Source organism: Eurosta solidaginis, chromosome 2, assembly GCF_040869045.1.
Source record: "Eurosta solidaginis isolate ZX-2024a chromosome 2, ASM4086904v1, whole genome shotgun sequence".
In the NCBI taxonomy this organism is placed as follows: Eukaryota; Metazoa; Arthropoda; class Insecta; order Diptera; family Tephritidae; genus Eurosta; species Eurosta solidaginis.
The window spans coordinates 286,036,491-286,061,925 of record NC_090320.1 but is presented as its reverse complement, the minus strand read 5'-3'; the positions used below and the strand labels follow the sequence as shown (position 1 = coordinate 286,061,925).

Here is a 25,435-nt window from a genome sequence, read left to right as displayed (position 1 = left end):
CATTTTTCACTAACCTTTTCACTAACGTTTTATCGTGTCATAACAGTTCATATCTCATCATTTTATATCACACTATATCTTAGCATAATAGCAGCGAACGTGTAGAGAAGTGTAAGTGTAAATTCTCTGATAATATTTCGATCACACAATGCTTTCATATCTTATGGTACTATATGATATGATGATATTATATCATATCGTAGCAGTTCATATCACATCATATCTTACACTTCTTATAATATCATATTATATCTTATAATTTTTTAATTTTTATTTTTTATTTGTTATGACGACTCTAAGAGCCTAGCTTGTTAGATTGAACAATATTATTGCAATAATAAACAATAAGTACAATAATTAAAATAGATATATATTATATACGAAATCACATCATATAATATTATATCAAATCACATCTTACCGTTATGTATCACATGACATCATTTAATATCATATAAAGATATTACTAACAATATCTTACCTAATCTTATTTCTTTTAGTATTTCTTCATGAAACTCAGTCCAGAGTGGCTACGCATACGAATTGCTCACATGATGACACGTCAACTACGTCACGAATACTTGACAACGCATGCAAAAAAGGCCTAGAAGACTGATATGAATTGCATATAATTTTAATTTCTACATTTTAACAAACGCACTCACGTGTACAGATATAAATATAATTACTTAAGTATCTTTTTTAACGTATGCTCTATTTTTGGCTCGTAAACTTATTTAAAAAAACCTATTTGTATATATTTTTTCAAGCTTATTCTAAGAAATTTTAATTGATTTGCTTAAAAGTTGCTTAGGTGGATCTCTTTTCCCAAAACTTCCTGATTATATAAGTTGTTTGATATATCTGGCATTAACCCGCTGCACTTGCAGTATAATTTGTTAACGTGAAAAAATTGCATTCGTAAGTCATTTATAAAATTTAGCTATTTACGAAATCTGCAAGCGGTTTCAACCTGAAAATGTTTTTAAATTACACAATACAAGCAATCAAATCTCTCTTTATTGACATTTATAATTTTTTTTTCTAGTTTTACTGCTTTTGTTTTAATTTTGTCTTCGCCGGCCACCAATTATTATGTAGTACGAGACAACAAACCGGTTGAATGCAGATTGGTAAAAATGACCATCACAAATCGTACGATTCCATTGTTTTGTTGTAAGAGAAGTTAACAAATTTCATGCTTGCGCACAGTGCAGGCGTAGAACCACAAGCAACTTAAAGCCCCGTCACATAAGCTGTTTTTCATATAGATGCGTTTAGCTCAATCTTACGCATTATGAATAGATTGCACGTATTTTTATGAAGAACGGTAGATTTATCGACGCCGGCGCCATATGACTAGAAAAAGTAGCCAACTTGCAACTTTTGTTGCAATCAAAGCATAAGAAGAAGAATTTGACATTTGCTGTGGCTAAGGGTGCTGGCACACTTTGCAAGTGAAATTATTTTACCCACTCGTTGGTAACTTTTTTAACATTTTTCGCAATTAAAAACTGCAATATAACAAATGGATACGACACAAAATATGTTAGCAAGTATTTTTTTGTATAGTTAGAATGTTTATAACAGTGCTTCGAGAAATTGTTTATGTGAATGGCCAAGGCGAAATAAACTTTAATTGCCAAGTCTGAAGTTTCTTCATATTTATAAACGCAACATCTTGGTTGATTGTGGCGATGTTATTGGATTGCATAAGCTTGTGCTAAACGTATCTATATGGAAACTTTCATTGTGACGCGACCTTTATAATGAAAGACTTGTACGAAAATGCAATATATATGTTACGTATACATGAATTGATACAAGAACAAAAAGTATTAAAGTAAGTTTTTATGAATATACTTACTTGTCTATAAACAAACTCGTACTGTACATATATTCAATTAAACTCAGTAGAGTTGCACTTGCGTGCTTACACATTTTGTGAGGCTTCATCACCGTTATGGCTTGAATAAACCGCATTTACGAGTCTTTTAATGTAATTTTTGGCTGTCGGTTAGTATTTATTTTATTTCACTGCCGGTATCGCAATAAACTTAAAGCACACTGTTACGGTAATTGTGTAATCTTCAGACTTAGTGCCAGGTGTATGTATGTTTGTATGTAACAAAATGCGAACTAACCGGCAATGACAAACCCCAACTCGATGTAATATTTTTTGAAGAAATCTTTTTTTGTTCATATTTATGATGAATATCTTTTAAATAAAAATGAATTTTGAATTCGTGCTTACATTCGGTGTCATTAAGTTCATATTGTCTTGAGAACATAAAAAAATCTCAATATGGCCCAAAGTGCGCCTAAACCTTGAAACGAATGTCTTTGAAACCAAATATTTATCTCATCGTTCATTATTTTTATACCCAAATGAGCATAAAAATGTTTGTTGTTAAATCGGCCCACTGACTTGTAAGATCGCTATGCGAATCGAGCTCAAGGCCTAACAATGATATGCCTTGGGCAGTTGTCTAAATTTTTTCTTTCTTCTATTCTAATTTAAATCATTTTTTCATTTAAGAAAAATTATATCATAACAATAATAAGATAAAATAATTATAGTTAGGGCTTGAGCTCGATTCGAACCCGCGATCTTACAAATGAGCATAGCTCACAGAGTGGATTAATTTTATGCGCATAACGGTACGCTGTGATGGCATAACTCAGTCAAGATAAATATGGACTTCCTTTTTTCAAAATGATCAATAGCCATATCCGCCCATTCTTCTGTAAACACGATAATAGGTAGATAGGTAGATTTTAAGGCTTTTATAATCGTAGATCAAAAACCTTTTAAGTTGTCATCACGAAATTTGCAAAGCGACAATCTTTTCCATAGGGAATGTGCTGAGAAAAATGGACGAGATCGGTAAGGGACCACGCACACTTTAGTTATGAAAAATTTTGTAAACGGATTGTGCACGAATATAGTAAGCAATAAAGGCAATGCTTTTAGACTCTCAAACCATCATCGCAGGTATGAAATAAAATTGGCGGAAGAAGGACATGGCTTTTTTCATCAAGTATCTTTCAGCGTTTCAGGAGACATAACTCGAAGAAGAATTGACATCGCGTGAACAAGTTCCTATAAAAATTTACAAAAAGTGGTGCAGAACCACGTCCTCTTTTGTATTAAATATTTTTTAAAGAGGAAATTTTTTTAAACTACGTGTGAAACCGCCTCATCGTAATCCCCTGCATTTTTGTGTGGTAGTCGACCAATTAAGTGCTCCGTAGTAAATACTCAATAAGGGAGAGACAGCGATAGACCCCACGTACACTTCAGCATCCTTTATATGCATAAAGTTCCTTCGAGCTCTTGCAGCTCACTGTCCAGAATAATTTTAAAATTTTTTTGTACAAGAGTCTCCTACAGGGTCACCCCTCTTGCATTTCGGAAGCCAGAACTTGAAGAAGAGTTTTCGTTAATGTCTGTCTTATATCATGTACCGTAAGCTCTTTTGGTCATTAATTTTGGGTGTTATTTATAGATAATTTTGATGAGATTTCGGAATAAGGCTGATACGTCTACGCCTACTTTCAAAAATTTGAATTTTTTCCTATTTCTTGTTATAATTTCACTTGGTAAAAGAAATATAATTGCTATAAAGCTCTTTTTTGCAAAGATATAGCTTATTTGATTCGCCCACGACCCCTTTAGAAATCTTTTATATAAAAGTACCCGTGATCTTTAACCGATTTTGTTTAGGTTTAACGGTTTTTGATTTATGATTAATAATATTTGTAAAATTGGTTTTATCACAAGTGGGCGGTGCCACGCCCATTTTCAAAAAGTTGTCTAAATTTCACGGACGGACATGGCCTTTTTGTCAAAGGGCGATCGCGCCCCCCCCCCCCCCCCCCCCCCAGACTAGATTTTTTTTTCCAAAATTTATTCGGAACAAAATTTTTTCACGAAGTCCCAGAAACCCACTATTTTTATGCAGTATTTGTATAAATATAATGATGGATATTTGGTACTTTTCATAATGCAGTTTTTGTATGAATGCTTTAATTGAGTATCAATTTTCAAATAATATTAGCGCTCAACAGTAAGAATGCTCATGCAAATCAGTCCAATGCTCAGAAATATTTGCGCTGTTGATAACATACTGAATCAAACCTTACTTTACTGAATAAAGGTTATTCAGAATCTTATGTGATGGCAATATAAGAGAAGATTTTGTAGCTTTCCTTGATGCGTACGATTCGATCCGAGAAGAAGATGTTATAAATGGAGAGAAAAAATTGGCAAGTTAGCCTTGCACACATAGTGATTTAATAATTTAGGACTACCCTTCGAAGATTGAGTTGGAATTGGAACGGATGGATGTTCTGTAATGACATCAGAAGTTAAGGGAACTGTGTAGAAACTTATTAAAATAAATACCAATGCTAATCATTGTCCGTGTTTCAACCATTGTCTCAATAACTCGTTTGCGAAAACGTCGAAATTTCTTCAAACAAAGGATTGTATTGAGTTGATGAAAAAAATTATCAGTTTTCCAAATCAGTCTCCGAAACGTACAATAGTTTTCAAAAAACATCTGCAGGAATCATTAAGTGGACTATGTGAAACGCGCTGGTCTGAAAAACATGATGGTATAATGCAGTTTGAAGAAAACATCATAAAAATTGTTGCTTCGTTTCAAGAAATTTCTACTTGGCAAGATTCAACAACAAGTTCTGAGGCCCTTTCTATATTGAAATCTATTTGCGAGACAGAGTTCGCGATTTCTAAGATTTGTTTGAGGAATGTACTTTCTGTTACACGACCACTAAACTTACTTTTGCAAATACCGTCAATAGATTTGAATCAAGCTTCTGAAGCATTGAGTGACACTTTGCGAACATTGAAAAACCATTGACTTGAAGCAGAAAGTCGTTTTTCGGGATTTTACAAAAAATAGTCGCTTTAGGAGATGAGTTGAAGTTTGATATGGTCCTCCCACGAATTGCTAAAAAGCAAACACATCGAGCGAATTACACTTCATCAGACGCTGAAGAGTATTATCGAAAAGCATTTTATATACCTCTTCTTGATCATATCATTCTTGATTTACAAGGTAGATTACCTGAAGATAAATTGCAAGTTTTTGATCTTAATTTGCTACTCCCATCGCGAATCATCAAAGATAATACATTGCAAAAAAATTTGTCTAAAGAGCTTGTCTAAGATCTTGGTAAAGGATACGCATCTCTTATTGGAGGAAATAAAATGAATCTAGATGGAGAGTACGAAGTGTGGTCAGAACGCTGGTCTGATAAGCAACACAAAAAATCAATTCCACTATCAGCTGAAAAAGTTTTAAGTGATTGCAATGAATATGCGTTTCCATCAATAAATGTTCTTATCAAAATTCTGGCCACGCTTCCAGCTAGCAATGTTTGTGCTGAAAGGAGCTTTTCGGCACTTCGCCGGTTGAAAACATGGTTACGGTCCACAATGTCCAAGAACAGACTCACTGGCCTTGCATTTTTAAATACCCATTTCGATATTAAGATTGAAAAGTGAAGCATAGAATTAAATTTACTGTGTGAATATGAACTATGCAGAAGATAAAAATGATGTCAAAAAATTGGATGTACTATTGTTAATTTAAATAACTAAATGAAACCAAATATGTGTATGAAATTATTAAACGATGTAAAAAAATACTAATAAATTTACCCCTAAAAAATAACGGTCTGCTATACGTTTCCCTTGTTGTTTTGTATTGCATTTTCACGTATAAAGTATCTTGATATGAACTTTGTTCAAAACACATCAGCTATTGGGAGATACAATTACTGACTGAAATCTCCCCCCACCCCCCCCCCCCCCCCCCACCACCACCGCAAAAAGCAGCCTGGATCCGCCACTGAATGCGCTACATTCCAAGCCATCTTGCTTAGATGTGGCTACTTAAGATATTACATGTTTGAAGTTTAAATAAAAAGAAAACAAACAATTTTTAAGCACTTCCTTTATATAAATGGGCATGTGTGCATATGCAAAGACAAATTCTTGCTGACTTTGATTTTAAAATTTTGACATTGAAATTGTAAAAAAATGTTTAGAAACAAAAATATTAAAGTGGGATAAATGTTCGTCTTTTAATTTAATTTTATTACTTTTTTGAAAATATCTCGATACCTACGCCACCTAGTGGCTTTTTGTGTTGCACTGTTGCCGGGCTCTGAAGTATACGTCAGCGTCCAATGTTAACGGGAATAGAAAATTACTACAAAGTCGACCGCAAGATTCCATCCTTCTTTCTTTTCGAATTTTTTAAAACTCTCGATCGGTGTACCACCTTTCGAAACTTTCACCCTCCTTTCATTTCATTCTTACCTTTCTCTGAACCAGATAGACATGTTTGAAGTTTCAAGATTGTAGCTTAAAGAGAAGATTCTTAAAAATAGGTAGAAATTCGCCCCCTTTATTTATTTTCTAAATATCTCAAGTATCTCGATCCCTGCCCATAAAGGCAATTTTATTTTATCGTGAATATTGAGGTATCATTCTGCTCCAAGCTATGTTCAAAAATGTATGTCCCTAGCCTATCTACAGGTTTTTTTAAAACTCAACCTCAAAAATTGCCAAATTCGGACGAATTTTCTAAATATCTCGATCCGTGCTCCTTTTAGTGAAACTTTTGGTAATACGTTTTATACCGTCATCGGCTTCTGAATTAAGTTTGAAATTTCAAGTCTCTAGCTCACCGAGGAGTTACTTAAAAACCGATCTCAAAATTCCCAATTTCTAAGTTCTTATATAATTATTTTGATCCGTGCATCACCTAGCGGAATTTTTCCACCTTTTGTTGCATTGCCTAGCTGTCTTAACCTATCTATGAAGTTTCATGTTTGTAGCTCAATGAGAAGTTACTAAAAAATACATTGTCGGTCACCCAGGGGACGAATCGTAACATACGATCCGTGATCGAATGCCGTTTTTAAAATAACAGTAGCTCAGAAATGGTGTATAGGATTAATGAAATATGAGAATTAGGGACAACGCGTACTTGCTAGATCCATAATATATTATTATTTTTTTAAATAGTTCGACAGCCTAGTTTTTATCGCTTGAGTAAAAATAGTATTCCATCCGTGATCGTATGTTGCGATTCCATAGCAGGTAATAACATACAATACTTTTAGTGAAACATTTTTTTTAACGAGGCACCCTATTAAATACATATGTGTACATTTATTTGTTTCTCATCTAGACGTTTTACCCTTAATCATTTTCAAGCTTAATAAAGTACTGAAGTTCAACTTTTGTTACGGTTAATGAGATTTAATGTCAAGTGTTTTTTTTTTTTTTTTTTCATTTTTAAGATTTACTACTTGGTTTTAAATTTTGGATTTTATCAGTTGGGTGAGCGCGAGTACCTTAATCAAATTTGACCTCCTCTTAATATGATTGTGCTTACACGTCTGAGTAAGTAGTTATGTAGTTACAGCGTAAGCATGTACCTAACTAGGTAAACATTGAACTTACAGCATACAGAGCTGCCTAAAAGTTATGGATACGAATTAGGTAATATTTACTATATTAATTGACTTAAAATACCGTGATTAAATGCAAGTGTACAGTTAAGCTCTGATTATTTCGTACGAAGTATGTGACGTGATTTGAAAAAGAAAATTATAGCAAATGAAGGTCATAAATGTTTTACAGTACCAAAATTAAATGAGCTATTTGCTGACTATCACAGTGGATGGAAAGAGCTGTGTCCCAGCGAAGATTGTACAGGGATGCCCTTTAAGTGGGGTATTGTTTTTTTTTTATCGGGGTCCGAGGCAACCTGCTTTAAGCTCTTGAGTCGAAGTGGTGCCACGTTATAACCCAGACTGTTCATCTGAAAACTCCTGTTACACGGGGTGTTATGTCCATCCCATATGATACTCTTCAGGGACACCTTGTGTTGTGGTGAACAAGCGGTCCGAATCTTGCTTACCCGAAAGTAGCTCGACGAGATACAGTCTTCCCTAATTTTGAACACCTTCGATTGAATATGGAGCAAAAATAAGTGAACCGTGTAAATATTTCCGGGTTAGGAGGAATTTGGAAGTTAATAATGCTGCCAAAATGGCTATTAAAACGATCGATAGTCTTCTCTTTGTAATAAGGTGATTCTCCGAGGTTTTGGGGAGTTTTATGTTAATGGTCCTTTGTCGGATGCAGATTCGGTATGTTCCATTAAGTAACTATCCCGACCCTTTCGGCTACAATTTTGTATGACCACGTTAAACATTCTAGGTCATTCTACCCCCTCCTTCCGTAAGCAACTTGGGTGAACCGAGCCTTGTCTGATAAATAAACAAGATTCGCCACGGGTAGGGTTGAGTAGCTATAAATTGCGCTAGGAACCCCTTGTAAGGGTTATGATACACAATCCATTTAATACCATGTAGCCATAATCAGTAAAAGTACGAGTATGCTCTAAGTAAGTACTTCGGAAATTTTACCTAAAGTGAAAAAACTGGGCCCTGGACTGGGTTTTACAATCCGTGATTGAAACTCAATTTTTAAATCACAATAACTCTGAAATGCTGGATCGTATTTAAGCCATATGTGAACTAGCTACAAATGTTAGATTAGATCCATAACTTATTATAGTTTTCAGAAATAGTTTGCCAGTTGCATAGTTTTTGAATAAAAATGGGTTTCAGTCACTCATTGTAAAACGTATTACGCGACCCGTATTATTTTATGAGATCGTACACTTTAAGGGTAACGATACTACTGACTCAGTCTCATTATATTGTTTACTTTATATGTATATCCGCTGTTATTTTTACCCCGTCTTGAACCTGTTGAGTGAAAGTTTATTTGTGAGTTATTCTCTCCATTTTAATTAAGTTTTTTCACTGAGTAGCTCAGCTGGTAAGAATGAGTTTCCGAGGTGACCACCTCTTTAATTTTGTTTACGATCTTATATTTTTGCTAGATCGTGAAATAAGATTTACCCATTTTGGTACTTAGCGAAAGGTATTTAAAGTTCTATTTCAACAGAAATATTTCCTAGTAGGGTTGCCATCTAACCTGATTATATTCGTTGCTTTGTGTATCTGCTATTTTCTCGAAAACGACCCTACCAATTTGGATAATATTTTGTGTATATCTAGGTAACATATATAAAGCAATACACTAAGTCATAATTTTTTATATTTTTTAATTATTTGAGAAAAATTGAGACAACGTGACATCAGCCCACGAATTCCAACCTTCTCTAACGCTAAAACTCCATCGACGAAAATATCAAAAACAGTATTAAGTGTACAGAAAAGTATGCAACAATTAGTACATTGTGGTCATGAGGAATAACCGCCTAAGTCCCATGTAGAAGTATGGTATAGTAATAAATGTTTCATGCTTTTCTGCGCACTTGATACTGCTTTAGATATTTTTATACTCAGCTGAGCAGAGCTCACAGAGTACATTAATTTTGTTCGCATAACGGTACCCCGTAACGGCATAAACTAGTCGAGATAGATATAGACTTCTATATATCAAAATGTTGTGGGCGAAAAAAGAAGTTCATTTATCCATGTCCGTCCGTCCGTCCGTCTGTCCGTAAACACGATAACTTGACTAAATTTTGCTCTAAAAATATGTTATTTTCTGTTTTTAGCTAAATAGTTTAGTACTATCTATATACATATGTACACATATATCCATATGGAATCTAGTCTGTAAGATTTTTGTAATCATAGACTTAAATAAATAAATATGAAATATGAAATTTTGTATGTAAGTTCTTGGGCACTCATCTCAGATTGCTCTTTAAAATGACCAAAATCGGACATTAACCACGCCCACTATTTCGATATCGAAATTTTCGAAAAACCGAAAAAGTGCGATAATTAATTGCCAAAGATGGATAAAGCGATAAAACTTGGTAGGTGGGTTGATCTTATGACGCGGAATAGAAAATTAGTACAATTTTGTACAATGAGCGCGGCACCGCCCACTTTTAAAAGAAGGTAATTTAAAAGTTGTGCAAGCTGTAAGTTGGCAGTCGTTGAAGATATCATGATGAAATTCGGCAAGAACATTACTGCTATTACTATATGTGTTCTAAATAAAAATAAGCAAAATCGGATGACAAACACGCCCTTTTTAAAAAAAAAAAATTTGAGTCAAATATTAACAATAAATTGAATATCTTTACAGTATATAATTAAATTATATCAAAATACAATTCCGGTAATGATATGGTGCAAAAAAATACAAAAATAAAAGAAAATTTCAAAATTGGCGTGGCTCCGCCCTTTTTCATTTAATTTGTCTAGAATACTTTTAATGCCATAAGTCGAACAAAAATTTACCAATCCTTGTGAAATTTGGTAAGGGCATGACGATAACTGTTTTCTGTGAAAATGGGCGAAGGCACGCCCAGTTTTTTTACACAGTCGACCGTCTGTCCTTCCGATCGGCCGTTAAAACGATAACTTGAGCAAACATCGATATATCTTTACTAAACGTAGTTTACGTACTTATCTGAACTCACTATACCTTAGTATTAAAGATGGGCGAAATCCGACTATGACCACGCCCACTTTTTCGATATCGAAAAATGAAAAAAATGCCATAATTCTATACCATATATAACTTTAGAAAAAAATTTGTAAAATGGGTGTGACACCTACCATATTAAGTAGAAGAAAATGAAAAAGTTCTGCAGGGCGAAATCAAAAGCCCTTGGAATCATGTCAGGAATTCTGTTCGTGGTATTATATATATAAATAAATTAGCGGTATCCGACAGATGATGTTCTGGGTCACCCTGGTCCCCATTTTGGTCGATATCCCGAAAACGCCTTCACATATACAACTAAGGGCCACTACCTTTTAAAACCCTCATTGATACCTTTAATTTGATACCAATGTCATACAAACACATACCAGGGTTGCCCTAGGATCATTTTCCTACATGGTGATGTTCCCTTATTTGACAAAGGATGAAGGAAAATCGGTCCAAAAAACGTTAGATATTTCCCAAACGCATGTAATATGGAATTAAAGACCACTTATAAACTATCTGCGAAACTCTACGCAACCAACGCAGCTAAGCTCTCAGCTGAGTATGTAATGTTCGATAACACCAGAACTTAGCCTTCCTTACTTGTTGTCGATGGAGTTTTATCGTTAGCGAAGGTTGGAGTTTGGTGACAGGACGGACAAGACGACAGCTGTTTCGTTTATACCTTGTATATCTTTTTAAATCTTCTTTTTTTCTCTCAAAAGTGGGATTCGCACACGCACTCCTGCGATGTTTGAACTGTAACAAAAACACATTCAGCCACGCCGTGTCTGTTTTTAGCTAAAATAAAATATACATATGTATATGCTGTGATATTTTTTTGTATTTTCTTATTTTCTTTATAAAGCTCTTACCTTTTCCATTTCATAAAAACCCATTTTTTCTTTTTCTTATTTATTCCCTTTTGCTGCTGTTTAATATATCATATCATCTTATATAATTATAAAGTCACTACAACTACGGCTTAAATGTAACAAATATCCTTATAAAACTAATTTTAAAATTATGTAATAAATACATTTCAAAGATTTTTGATTTACGCTTTTCTGTATAGTATTTTTTTTTTTTTTTAATTTTTATGAATATGAATCTATTTTTAAATAAACGCAATTTCTTGGAGTTGATGACTAAAGAAAAATGTTTCGCTTTTGACAAAGTGATGAATAATTTGTTGACAGCTGTTGGTGAAATATCCATTGTGTTGTTGGTTTTGATTTACTTTGCGTATACTCCGCTGCCCTTTCCTAAATCACATTTTGGCTGCTGGTATTTTGTTTTTTTTGTGCAGAGACGTAGAAGTAAACAAAGTAGTTGTTATTTATTAAAATGAAATTGCCATGAATGTACAAATGTAACGAAAATAAATAGAAAAGATTGAAAGAAAATGCACATGAACAAAAGTTTTCGATATTTATTGATTATTTTTTCAAAATTCTAAATAAATAATTGCACTTCCAATAGCAACAATTTATTTGCATACACAAAAACAAAAGATAAATATGCATATAAAATTGAAAATAAATATTTATCGGTTTTCTAAGTTTTGCATTGGTGGTTAATGTAGCAAAATATTTGCGCAAATACACACACTTATATAAAAATAAAATTTCTCAATATTAGAATGTTTGAACAAAGAGTTTTCTTTCAAAATACGAATTGATGGTTTGAGCGGATCTGGCAGCCTTGGTTCTGTCCGAACTTTAGTTTTCAAGTTAGTTTTCACTTCCGTTCCCTGTCCCTTTCCCTCTTTATCTTATTCCCACTCTACACTCCTTTTCTCTCTCCATATGGAGGTTCACTCTACCAAATATTAGCCGTCTGTCTCGACGTAAGAGCCCATAATTAGTGGTATCAACCAAATTTTATTCAAAGTTATGCGAAATAGAAACTTTATCTTTCAAGAAGGCGTGCTACCGCACATTGTCCCGAAACTTTATGTACTGCAGTGATTTCACGGACCTACCAGAACAATTATATTAAGATTAGTTTAAAAAGTTTGAGCAGCACTGAAGGATCGTAGCAAAGTTCAAAGCAGCCATCGCTGCAAAAGCTGGAGACCTGATGGACGCACAAAAGATTTGGTCAAATATGCGTTCACAGCAACATCGTCTGGAATCACGAGCATCAATGATGCTTGAGACTGCAACATAACATTTCAAACCACAGTTAACAATCCTCTGAGCATGTAAATGACCATCATTGACCCAAAAGTGGATATAAAGCCGGTGAGATAATTACTCACCTGATTGTCGAAGCCGGTAGGCATAAAATATCGACGGAATTAGCTGGCAAAATTTTCGATACAGTTCTTTAGACTAGTAATGGTGTCAGTGTGGATACTGCCTACAGTATTGGCAGCGGAGTTTATACTGGAGTTGGCTGAGAAGCAGAGCAAATCAGAGAACAAACGTTTAGCAGGTGGTGCAGGTTACCGTCTCATAAACTAGACATGGAAAGGCAACGCTAACCGGGTGAAGAGCTTAGACATAGTCAAGAACATTGCACGCAAATGGCTCAAAAATGAAAAAAAAAAATCTGGTTCTGGGATTTTCGCGAAGAGTCATCAGGATTACTGAAGAATAGTGCAACTCCAGCGACCAACATGTTGTTGTTGTTAAGATCTTTGTTGGCAGCCAAGCTGCATTAAGAGCAAAACAAATCTAATTTGGTAAAATCGGAATCTGTACAGAAGTGTTGAACATCGCTGGCATCCCTAAGAAAAGCAACATCAAAGAGAACAAAATTGCTGAGGACATGATCGAAAGGAACATAAACGTTACGAACAACTCTGTACGCCAACCCGATCATAAGGAAAAAATTACACATATGCTCTAAGGGCGGTCGAAATAGAAGGAATTTGTTTCTCAACCAAACAAATCTACAATGAGAATACTTATGGCGGTCATCTCAGGTCAATGAGCCAACGTAGATACCGATTCTTCGACGACGTGTGCACCAGCAATTCAGAAGCTTTGAGAAGGAAGAGCAGTGAATTTGTCATTTTTTTGCCTATGCCTAAGACTACAGACAAAAATTACTCAGATTTCTGGATGCCCATTTTTTTAAGAGTCTTGCGACGCCTATGGTTTAGGGTCTTGCGCTCCTTCTAAAGTTGATGCGGAAAAGGAAGTGGTTTGGAAGGGAACATTTAGGAGTTATATTGTTGGACGAGTGTGCCTCCTCCCAAACGTAACTGTCTTACAATCAATATCCCCAACAATCACAATGGATTAGAAAAATCTTCGCGTGAAAGTATGGAGATTTCCGGTACACTCCCACTCAACCTAGCCTGATATTGTGCATAAAAAAACAAAACATCTTCGCCAACAAAACTCTTTTACGTCTTTTCTTGTAAATAGTTACTTCCCTGCTGCTTCCCAGAACATGAAAAAAAAATGTTTCCTATCGAAATAACCGATGAGTCCTTGAGTCCAAACATTGGAGTATAATCATTGATCGTATTCTTCAGGGGTAGTAATTACAATCTCAAATTACACAAGTCCAAAAGTAGGGATTCCGAAATAAATAGTACAGAAATAAAGAGTCTCGAAATACGCAATCCGGACACGAGGAAATTCCAGCCGATCATAATGCATACGAATATCGACAAAGCAAGGTCCATACACAAAACTCCCTACGAATGTTACAGGACGAACAGACTGCCTGAAAAACAGATGAATTAGCTAAAAAGGGCGTATCCCTCGAAGCTTGCTCCGTAGACGTCCCAATTAGATTGGGTGAGATTAAGGGAAGGCGAGAGGTGCATGTGATCGACCAAGAGGGTAAGGCGTAGATTCAAATGCGGGGCTGTAAAGTGTTGAAGATTATGTGTAGGTCTTACAATCTTAGACTAACAAAGTTGCTTCTATCATTAAAAAGAAAGGACTGTAGACTCATGACAGGTATTTTGACTCGGCACTACCTTCTGGCGTCACATGCCTTTAAATTAGGCTTGGTCAGTGATAGCAGATGTAGGAAGTGCGGGTTGGAGGAGGAAACTATCGAGCACGTCTTGTAATCGTGTCCTGCGCTTGCCAGATTTAGACTCCAGCTTTTAGGAGTGATACAGCTGCCAGATCTAGAAGCAGCAAGTGGCTTAAGTCCTAGGAGGCTTCTAGTATTTGCCAAGAGGGCGGAGTTATTTTATAACATAGGTCCTGATTTTTGATAGGGTTTTTCAGTTTCGTCGTTAAAATAAACTTCTGGTAACACTATGGACTCATTCAGTATATGTCAGGTCCTCATGGACCGACCAGTTCAACGTAACCTAACCTAGCCTACGAATGTTATTTTGAAAAATTTATGAAATTTTCACCCTTCAGAGCTTAGAGTTGTCGGGAATTCGCTTTTTTCTGTGTCTTGTTTTTGTTTAATATAGAGGGATACACCCTGATGTACATACACGCATACATACATATAGATTAGTGTATTAATTGATCGATTTTTACCTGCAAACTCACCGAAATTTCATTTTATGCATAAGCTGCAGGATATTCCTTGATTCACGAAAAGATATTGCCTTAATGATATTCTCACAGTTGGTCCAGCGTTGACGTCATCTACAAAGCCAAAAATTGAAAAAATCTAATTATTTAAAAATTTTAATTAAACTCATTAAACTAACAACTAAAATAAGAGAAAAATAATTTAAATACATATTCAGGTATCGTTTAGGAAAATTCAACATCAACTTTTATAGACCTAATGTATTATTTAAGTTAATTTATACATTTTCATTAACCAAAAAGCAGCTGAAAATCATTGAATTTCCATTACGCCATTCTTGACATGAAGCCAAATGTTTTTATAGCATTTTGTATGTTAACTAAAATGGAACGTAGAATTTTGTATACATTTTCAAGTGTTTAAAATTTTTTTAACTTTTTCAGTGCAGCATATTGTTTGGCCTTTCGCGTCTTATTGGGCTAGATTGAACGACCTAAATAAAATTATTGCCAAAATCCATTAAACTACTTGAAAAGAAAAGCATATGGCGAACGCTTGTTGTAAGATTTTACATATTATACGTGTTTTCAAGCCCATATGAAATAAATAAAAAGACTTAGTATAATATATAAAACTTTTGCTGACAACCTGATTTTTAAGAAATTTCTTTATCAAAAGTAATTGATTGCCTTGTCCGTCCCGATGTCACGTTGTTTAAATTTTTTCGAAATTATTAAATGAATTATAAATTAAAAATTGCTACAAATAAATGTCTTCATACATTTAAAGCAATAAGGGCAATCCCCGCTTAAAACTCATACAAATAGACAACATTAGTTAATTTGTTGTAGTTCTATAAATAGAACAAAAGGAACAACACCAAGTTTCTTTACCACATGATGCCATACGAAGTATGGACTGTGCACAAAGAAAATATGCAAAGAAGGCGATTGGGATAAGGTTTACAACAACTAAGGCATGACATGGCTGAATGCGTTTGTAACACTTCAACCATCGTAGGAGTGCGGGTTCGGAGGCCTCTCCCGGAAGAAAATGCTTTCAAGAGATATACAGCCCAATTCTAAACGAAAATTCCGTGCGAGTTTTTTCCCTTCTCCCAATCCTCGTATTCTAAATAAAAATTCCTTGTGAGTTTTTTCACTTCTCCCTTTCCTCGTATTCTGAACAATGTTCGAAAAAGCGGAAACCGGTTATGGGAGAAAAGTTGGTATTATGAATGTGAGGGAGAGGGAGATTTCTATGCCATTTCATAGGAGTTTTTTCACTAGTTAAATTAAAGGGAATGTATAAAAATAGTTAAAGGAAATTGGTTGTTTTAAGAAAGAACACTTACTTGTACAAATCTGTGCTAAAATATGTATTTATATTCTACCACAATATTCTCACTGTTAATACAACAACAACAACAACCACAATATTCTTTATTTTAAGTCGAAAAGTATATCATAAGCAACGGAAGAGCTCTTCGTATATTTAATGCAGCCATCCAGAAATTGCGCAAGGATTTTTAAGAAGGCTTAAATAGATTTTGGCATATGATGAAAGACTAATTCAACTCGACTTGGCCGCCAGAAAATAGTTTTGCTGAATGAAAGCAGGCAACTCCGGCGGATTTGTGTTATCCCGCCGTCTTCTTCTTCTTATGCTCCTCTGTTGATGTTGCTGTGGCACCAATTCATTACTCATTTCAGTGAATACCACATGAAATACAATACTATGCATTGTTTATATTTTATTTCTTAATTTCAAACAAATTCGCAACAATAATTAAACTTTTCTATTTTTTAAACAAAATAGGAAATGCGCAACGAAATTTCAATTGACAAAACAGCTGACTTCGAAAATTCGAAATTCCTATTCCCCAATTATTGTTCTCCCTAGGAGAAAAGAATTGGAGGAATTTTTCAGCGGGAATAAAAAAATCCGCGAGAACAATATTCCGAGGAATTGGACTGATAAAAGGTATAATCGAAACAACTGTCGCGTTGTCCGCCCTGATGTCACGTTGTTTAAATTTTTACCAAATTATTAAATATAATTGATTGCCACTTTGTAGTTTTCACACGTTTTACTTTTTGTGACCTAATTTCAAAATATATTTTCTTTCATTTCTTCTTCATATTTTGTGACACGAAAATTCTTCGCAACATAATGTAGTGCCTATTTTTTATTTTTACATGAAAGAATGCCATAAATACTATAGAACATAAAAAGTAGTTTTTAAATTTCGGAAAATGTTCACAAAGCATACCGCATAAATTGGAAAGAATATCAACTTGACGATGTCCATAAAAACCACAACATATGTATATGTACATAAAATAATTAAAATTAAAATACAGCAGTTTTCATATTAAACAAATTTAACGACAAAATAATGAAGAGCCCGTGGTGTGCTACCACACCGAAGAGCCTAAGTTCAAGTCATAGGCAATGCAACATCAAAATTAAGAAGAAACTTATTTCAATTAGAATAAAGTTTTCCTGAGTGGGGTCGCCCCTCGGAAGTGATTCGACCAAAGCTTCGTGTGTATTTCGACTGTTGAGTGGAATATCACCCTATCTTTGCTGACGTTTCGAGAACGCCCTATCTCAGAAAATTTTTAAATAACGCCCTATTTCAGGATTTGTTTCAAAAATGCCCTATCTCAGAATTCGCTAGAAGAACGCCCTATCTCAGCAATTGCTTCAAAAACGCCCTAACTGAGCTCAAAGTCAATACATTTGACATTAGCTAGGGTGTTTAAGAATCAAATTCTCAGAAAGGGCGTTCTTCAACCGAATTCCGAAATAGGGCATTTTTGAAACAAATCCTGAAAACTGGGCGTTATTCAAATGTTTTCTGAAAATTTGTTTTTAAATTGAAACAAACTTGTTTTTAAATTTTCTATGTTACTTGGTCCGAAAGTTAAACCCAGGCCGCTCGGTGTGGTAAGCGGAGCGCGTTACTACCACACTGCGGCGGGTGTTTGGGAAAAAATCAGACTAATAGGCCACGAACATTTAACTGGGCGAAAAATAAATCAGAGCTGTCATCAAATATCTCTGCTTGAAAAAAATGTCTACCAACGATATTCACGGCATCTTAGTGAAAACATAAGAGAACACTTGTCCACCATATGTCACAAGGAGTTTAAGCTGGGAGCAGCATTGACTAGAGGGAGGCAAACATCGTCAAATACACCCATCCACGTCCCTCACTGCGGGTATACTGGGATTTCATATTGCAGTTTTCTAAAAATCTCTCGCACATTGAGTGTCGATAATGTTAACGGCCCAACAAAAGGAGAAATTCAAAGCCCAAACTCGAAGTGTACCAAGCCGACCAGGAGAATTTTTGGCACGCTTTGTGACCATGGACCCCTTTCATACAGATTTTGTCGTCGACAGCAACGTAATGGCCGAATGCCGATTTTCTTGAGGGTGAAGATCAAAGTTGGTAAGGCTATTTCTGGTAAATTGTTCCCGAGACGATCGGGCGTGTACGATTAACAATTGTTTCTGTTTTTATCGGCCTATTGATAAATGATTAAATTATTGTTCTCGCCTTGAGCTCGAATCGAACCTTGAATCATTTATCAATAGGCCGATAAAAACAAAAACAATTATTTTATTGTAACGTAGAAATAAAATTATCTTTTAACAGCCACATATTGTTTCAAATAATCTTTTCTAGTTATTGGGTAACATTTTAATACATTTCTGATAAATTTAATTATGATTATAAATTTTTATTATTCAACATAGAAAGTTCGGATATCAAAGAGTGGCTTTTCTTGCTTTTTGCGTTGCAAAATTTTTTATAATAATATCAAAATTTAACTGTCTTGCCAAAATGGATTCAACACAAAACGTGGCAAGTCCTGAAACTCGCTCTTGAAATGAACACGATCTATGAAAGTTTTTCATTCTTGAAAGGACGCTGAAGGAACGTTCTGCACCAGCTACAGTGACAGGTATAGCGCAAAAGATACGTAAAGCAACACAAATGTTGGGGAAATTTGTATACAGATTTTGAACATATGTATGTAGATGGCATTTAGCAATTCCAATGGTGACAGACCTTTATCAAGATTTGCTTCGTAAATGTGTTTCAAGTGAATTATTTCGCATTCTAAGCTTAGAGAAATGTCTGACTTGTATTTTTCGACAAATTTTGCTGCGCTTGCCTGAACCGTAGTTTCATCCATGTCTTCAAATTGCCACAAAAAGGAAAACGTCTCGCTCAAATTTCGCATAGCTGCAAATCGTTCAGTAATGCCACTGATTACCGAATCAACGATCACCAAGAATGTATTGTTTTTAAAATCAGACTCTGAATCATCCGTACTCATCTCATTTAAATTATCTTCAGAACGTCTTTTGGGTTTTCCATTTCGAATGTCCGGAAACTTTGGCGGGATGTTCAATTGATGGCAACTGTTTTGCATTCGTTTAAAATTGTTTCCCATTGGTTCCTGATCAACTTCAAATCAGCTAATAAGGCATCTAGATCGTGGCGTCTCTAGCTTGGAGGACCACGTTTCTTTCATTAATGGTAGTCAGTATTTTCAACCAAATTGAGGAGCAAGATACATTCGAACTTGTTGGTGTACTTGAGAATGGCGCTAACATCGCCGTATGCTTGCGTAGTCAAATTTGGCTTTTGGCTGAAAGACTATGAAGAGAGCTCGGTACATTTTTTTAGGATGTCCCATCATTGTGGAGTGCTGCTGAAAATAGTAAAACACTTTTGTACAACTCCGAAGAAAGTAATTGCAGCCGTACAACATTTTGCAGCATCAACACCACATAAATTGAGACTGTGGGTTGCACAAGGCGAGTAATCAGCATTCGAGTTTTTGTCGAGAATGTGACGTAGTGCTCCGTTGTAATCTCCTTTCATATTGACGCCGTTATCGTACCTTTGTGCACGACAATCTTCAATCAAGTATGGCCAATTAGATCAGCGATTTTCTCACCAGTTTTTTGGTTACAATTCACGAAAGCCAAAAACCGTTCTTGAATTGTAAAATTTGTTGCTTTCGAATTGAAATGGAGTTAGCGCAAAATGAACGTAGTCAACGTGAATAGCATCAGGCATAGCATCAACGATAATAGCAAAATACTTGGCTTTCTTGCCTTGATCTAAGTATAGTTTCCCTCACATGCTTTGCACAAATTTCTATAAACTCGTTCTGAATGTCTGGGAAAAGATAGTGAACTTGTAAACGTTTGTGCTGCTGTTGTGAAATCCTAACTTTCTCTAAATATCGGATCATAATGGCTTATGAGATCTTAGATGCCCAAAAAATGTCCATTGTTTCATTCACCAAGATATATACCTTTGAAAGCTAGACCTCTTTCACCCAAAAATAAAATAATGTCCAAAATTCTATATAAAATTTCTTTCCACTTTTGAGTTTCAGTGATTAGTTGTTCATTGATAAGTGTATCATTTGTAGCCTCCTTTTGAATTAGATTTTGTAAAGATCGCCATTGAATATAACATTTAATGTGATCTTGAGTATTTTCGTGTAATGGCAGTTTATTGTATAGCTCTTCGATACCTGGAATTTCGAATATCCGCAGAACAAATTTTAGGTCGACTAAAGTATTGGTGCTTAATAGATGACATGGTAGGCCATAAAAAGCATTGCTACTAGCACTCCACACTAAACAGTCACGCTCCACTTTCTCTCCATTTGGCAATATTCTGTTTAACAACGAGGTAGGAAATGCCTCGTCATGACAATCACGTGGAGAAATAACAGGACACTTTTGATGACCTCGACGAACTATTTCGTTGACTTCTTCAGATCGCAAAACTCATTATTCACGGTACCGATATCGAAGTCGTTTAAATAATCTGGACTTTGATACAGAGTTGGTGGTATTGTTGGATGAATTTTTGGAGATGAACCTTCACCAGTGTCACCACGAAAACTTTACGATTTCGGATTCATGTAAACATACATTTTTGTTTGATGTTCTTATTGTCTCCTCAGGCCCAGGCAAAAAATCATTATCAATATTCGTTGCTTTTGAAATTCGGCTTAAAATTTGCACATGGAACAACTAAAGACTATCCTGAATTAAAAAAAAATGTCTTAGTACCTCTAAATCGGGGGCCCACTGAGAAACCCCGGGTCCGGTGGCGTTCTCTTTCTCTTCTGTTTGATTTCGACCTTTAGATGGTGAATCTCTCTCACTACTTGGTTTCCCTTCCTTTCCTATCCCTTTTGCCGTTTTTCCTTTCGTCTTGCCTTTAGTCTTTACCTCTCTCGGTTTTCGGCTTCTTGTCGGCTCCGTCCGTTTTTCATCTTTCATTCTTCATTTCCGTTTCGTTTTCCGCAACACATCTTATTTCGCCTACTCACCTCCCTGCTGATCCTTTATCTTCATAATTTTCCATTCCTTTATTTTTTATTTTTCAATCTATTCTCACATTCTTCTTCCACTTCCTCTTCTTCTTTTTCTCTCTCTTTAAATTTTATCGCCATCCCTTTCCCTTACAGTTCTCCTGTTCCTTTTTCTCTTCTTTCACTCTCCCTTGATCTTTTTCTTTACCTTATCCTCTCTTTTTCCAACCTTATGGTCACTTTCTTCTCCCCAATATCATCACTCCCATAATTGCTGAAGTATCTATTTTCTTGGAAGAGGAGTAGTACCACTTGGACACTTATGGCAAAATATATCATAGCGGAATGAGAACAGTCTCAATTTCGAAAATACCAAGAGCAAACCCAACCATACATAGTTGGTACTGCTTTTACTCAGCGCATCACTCAAAATCTTCACACATACAAAACGCTTCAAAATGTTGCTGCCGAAAGTGTTTTGGCAATTCAACAGCGGTCATCTTGTCAGCGCTGTCGTTTTAGAATTGTTCCATAATACTGTCACACTTTAGAAAATTTCACATATTTCAATTTTTAAATTTTTGTTCATGGCTGTTTTAAAAAATAAAATGCCCCATTAAATATAATGGTGTTCAAAAGCGAAAATATATCCACATACATATGTATGTATATACGCATTGATATTTACTGGCAACGAGTTGAAAAAAAAATAAAAATAAAAAAAACATTCTATATTTTGGAATTTAAAAAACATTAAACAAAAAAGTTTGGCCATGTTCCTAAAATAGTTTAAAAATGCGAATAAGGTAAGATTTCAAAGTGAAAACGGGCTCTACAAAATGTTATAAAAAATTAAGATCGGCAAGGAATTCCATGGTCCTTCGCTGATGATCATCTTGGCTTCGGAGAATCTCATAAAGCCTAGAACGCGCATTAGCCTGACCAAAATGAGAATTTATGGCCAGTGTCTGAGTCTGCAGAATTCGAATACCCTGATGGATGACTGGATAGTCCTTAAAATTGAGGAACACCAACGGTATAGCCAATCCGTGCTTTTATTGATCTGCAATGAGTTCCCAAGGGCTACACGAGCAAGAGGGAAATAAATTGAGGCCCGGCATCAGGGAATTCAAACTAGATTTTGTTCCCAAAGGCGCAGCACCAGACTACAAGAGATTTACTTCAGAGTACTTTATTGTAAGAAGTCTTTGAAAGGACAATATCAACTGATTGCCAGGATCTTTCACTACAAACAACACATCTCTTCAATTTCCCAATAAACTGAAAAGCCAACCAAACCTGTCCAATATCGAGGACATATCTAACCATGTGCGACCTCATGTCGAATGTCACGAAATTTCTCAATTACTGCCACCCAAGGAGTGACTTTCAGGAGTGTAGAGACTTTCAGGAGGTCAGAGTACTTTACTGGAAGAAGCCTTTGAAATGACAATAGCAACTGTTTTCCAGAATCTTTCAATAAGAACCTGTACAAACAAGGCATCTCTTCAATTCCCCTATAAACTGAAAAGCCAGCCAAGGCTGTCCAATTTCGAGGAGATGGTTAGATAAAACCTTGCGACCTCATGTCGAATGTAAGGAAGTATTTCAATGACTGCCACGCGAGGGGTGACTTTCAGGAGTGTAGGACTTGTATAGCGTTTAGTGTGTCATCGGATTGGAATAGACCTAGAGATAAAAGAGGGAAGAGAGAAGGGGGAATATTTTAAAATAGAAAAATAGTGTTTGGACAAAATTTAGTACATGTATAGTAAAGATAAAATAGTTTACAATTTAAGAAAAGTAGATGGTGCCACGCCCCTTTCGAAAATAGTTCAAGTTTGTATATTCAGTAATTGGTATAGTGATCCTATTTATGAGGCAGATGAGTAGTAGGAGTCGTCAGGAATAGTGAGCAGACGGGAGGGATGAGGTAGAACCGAAGAGGACAAATAGGTTAAGATGAGGTGATAGAAAGAAAGGAAAAATAAACGGAAAATGCAGAGGTAAAAGGATACATGATGGTGGAGAGGTGAAAAGAGAGGAATGGCAAATGGAAATAGGCTGCAAGGAGAAGAAATTAAATTAAGTGGAGTGGAAAGAGAGAGAGGGTTGTAGAAGAATGGAGATCTGATGCCAAAGCCGCTTAAACGGTGCAGCGCTAGTATAGAAATATCAGATGCAGAAACATAGTGAGAAAAAAGAGAGAGAGGGAAAGATTGCGAGCAGGAAGAGATAACGGGAATCGAAACAGAAAAGAATGAAGGATTGAAATAAATGAGGCGAGTGAAGTTAACGGAGGTGTAGCTGAAAAAGAAGAGAAGAAAAGTTGGGGAGCGGGGCAGGAAAGCCGAAAGAAGAGGGAAAGGGTGAGTTCGAAAGCTTAATGAAATAAATAAAGATTTCGGGAAACGGAAAGAAAACGTAAAGGGGAGAAGAAGCGGGCATTAAAAAATGTAGGGTGCAACTTAAGAGATGCAAAAGGGAGCAAGAAAAGGGACAAACCAATAGAAAAACGGGAAAGAGAAGACCGAAAGAAAGTGGACGAGGACGAGGATGCCACCAAGAAGAAGATAAAGTAGAAGTGAAAGAACGAGCAAGAGTAAGGCTACAAAAAATAGGAAAAGTAAATGAGAACTTTGGCGGAGGGTAGTCTTATTCAACGATTGGATTGGATTGCTTTGCAATTTTTTGTTTTTGATTAAAACACGAAATCCAAACATTATACCCGATTCTAACTTCGCGAATCACATGGTCGAAAATGAATGTTCCCCAGCAAACATCAATAAAACAGTTAGGGTTCTTCACATACAAGCAAAAGGCCGACGTCTCAACGTACTCGAAAACATGGAAATCTACAAACAGAAGACATTCGACGGTAGAATAATAAACGAACAGATAAACAACATTTGTGACACATTATTCGAGCCTTTAAAACTTGTTTACAAAAAACAAAGTAATCACATAGGTACAACAGACAAACACACAACAATAAATAAACACAAAACAATTAACGCTCCAAAACAACAAACCCACAAAGAAGGCCAAACGACTAAAATCACGGACTTCTACCTGGCTCAGTCAGCCACACAAATTTGACAATAGATGACGGAAAATCTTTCCAATATACATCATTTATCCACCCTGTCGGAAAATCAACAAAACAAAAAAAGTCAGTTAAAAAAGCCAGACTTTTTTTCAAATTCGCGCTATCTCCGCAAACGTTTAATTTCTGATTGTTGAGATTGTGATGGTTCCGAGATGGCGAGTTCCTTAAACGATTTCAGAGATGGGACTTTTTCACACTAATTTTAAAATTTAGCAACTTCTAACCGTCTATATAAACCTAGCAAATAAATAATAAAATTTTAATCACTTTTTATTATTACTTAAGTTCCATGAGCTATACTGCCATCTATAGCAAAACGGCAGTAAAGTTCACTTACTGCCTTTTAGGAATTTTGTTGCTTATATATTTCTGATATACCAATTTATTCATTAACTAAAAAATTAATAATTAAAGAATTTAAATTAAAAGATGAAACAAGATTTAAAACTTGTGTTTTATTTCAAATATCTTAAATTTTTAACCCGAAAAAGCAGTAAAACAATTTTTCAAGGCAAGGATGCAGTAAAAAATAAATATTATTGCTTTTGTTCTCTAAAAATTGTTAATTGGAAGAGTTATATCTTAGAATTAAATTAACATTATAATAACTTTTTTGTAAGAATGATTTCAAAGCATAAAAGCAGTGTAAATTGAACCATTCAATGAAAAAAAGAGGAAAAAGGCAGTAAATTTAATTTTATTGATTTTAGATTTACAAGACATGAAGACAACTTCTAATCCGAACAGAATTATTTACCAGAAGCACATGATTATGACTCTTCATTAACCCGTTTAATTGTTCATATTCTTTAATTTTTATTGTGTGCCAAATAAAAGTATTTATATAGTTCAAACAAGCGTGAAACTCGCACTTTATAATTATCTAATTTTACTTTTTAAACTTTACTGCCTTTTGATTTTTTAGTTTTTAATAATTACAAACAGAAAATTCAATAATAAATAAAA

General features: G+C 35.2%; 1 protein-coding gene and 1 long non-coding RNA gene across 6 annotated transcripts in view; one reads left to right on the top strand and one right to left on the bottom strand.

The window, feature by feature from the left end:
* Positions 1-4,421, top strand: part of LOC137241105 (inactive hydroxysteroid dehydrogenase-like protein 1) — a 30,702-nt gene extending 26,281 nt beyond the window's left edge. Inside the window, exon 5 of the mRNA XM_067768333.1 lies at positions 501-4,421. Coding sequence (XP_067624434.1) covers positions 501-608 — 108 coding nt within the window. The 3' untranslated portion in view covers positions 609-4,421. The remainder of the gene's footprint in view (positions 1-500) is intronic.
* A 7,006-nt stretch (positions 4,422-11,427) lies between these two features.
* The window catches only part of LOC137241103 (uncharacterized), a 35,892-nt gene continuing 21,884 nt past the window's right edge, over positions 11,428-25,435 (bottom strand). For 2 of the 5 annotated variants that reach the window (XR_010949909.1, XR_010949913.1), the window contains 2 exons: positions 15,001-15,111; positions 11,428-11,812 (listed from right to left, as the gene is read on the bottom strand). This is a non-coding gene — a long non-coding RNA (uncharacterized lncRNA). Of the gene's footprint in view, positions 11,816-15,000; positions 15,112-25,435 lie in introns of all 5 variants that reach the window. The other 3 variants (XR_010949912.1, XR_010949910.1, XR_010949911.1) reach the window with 3 other exon arrangements.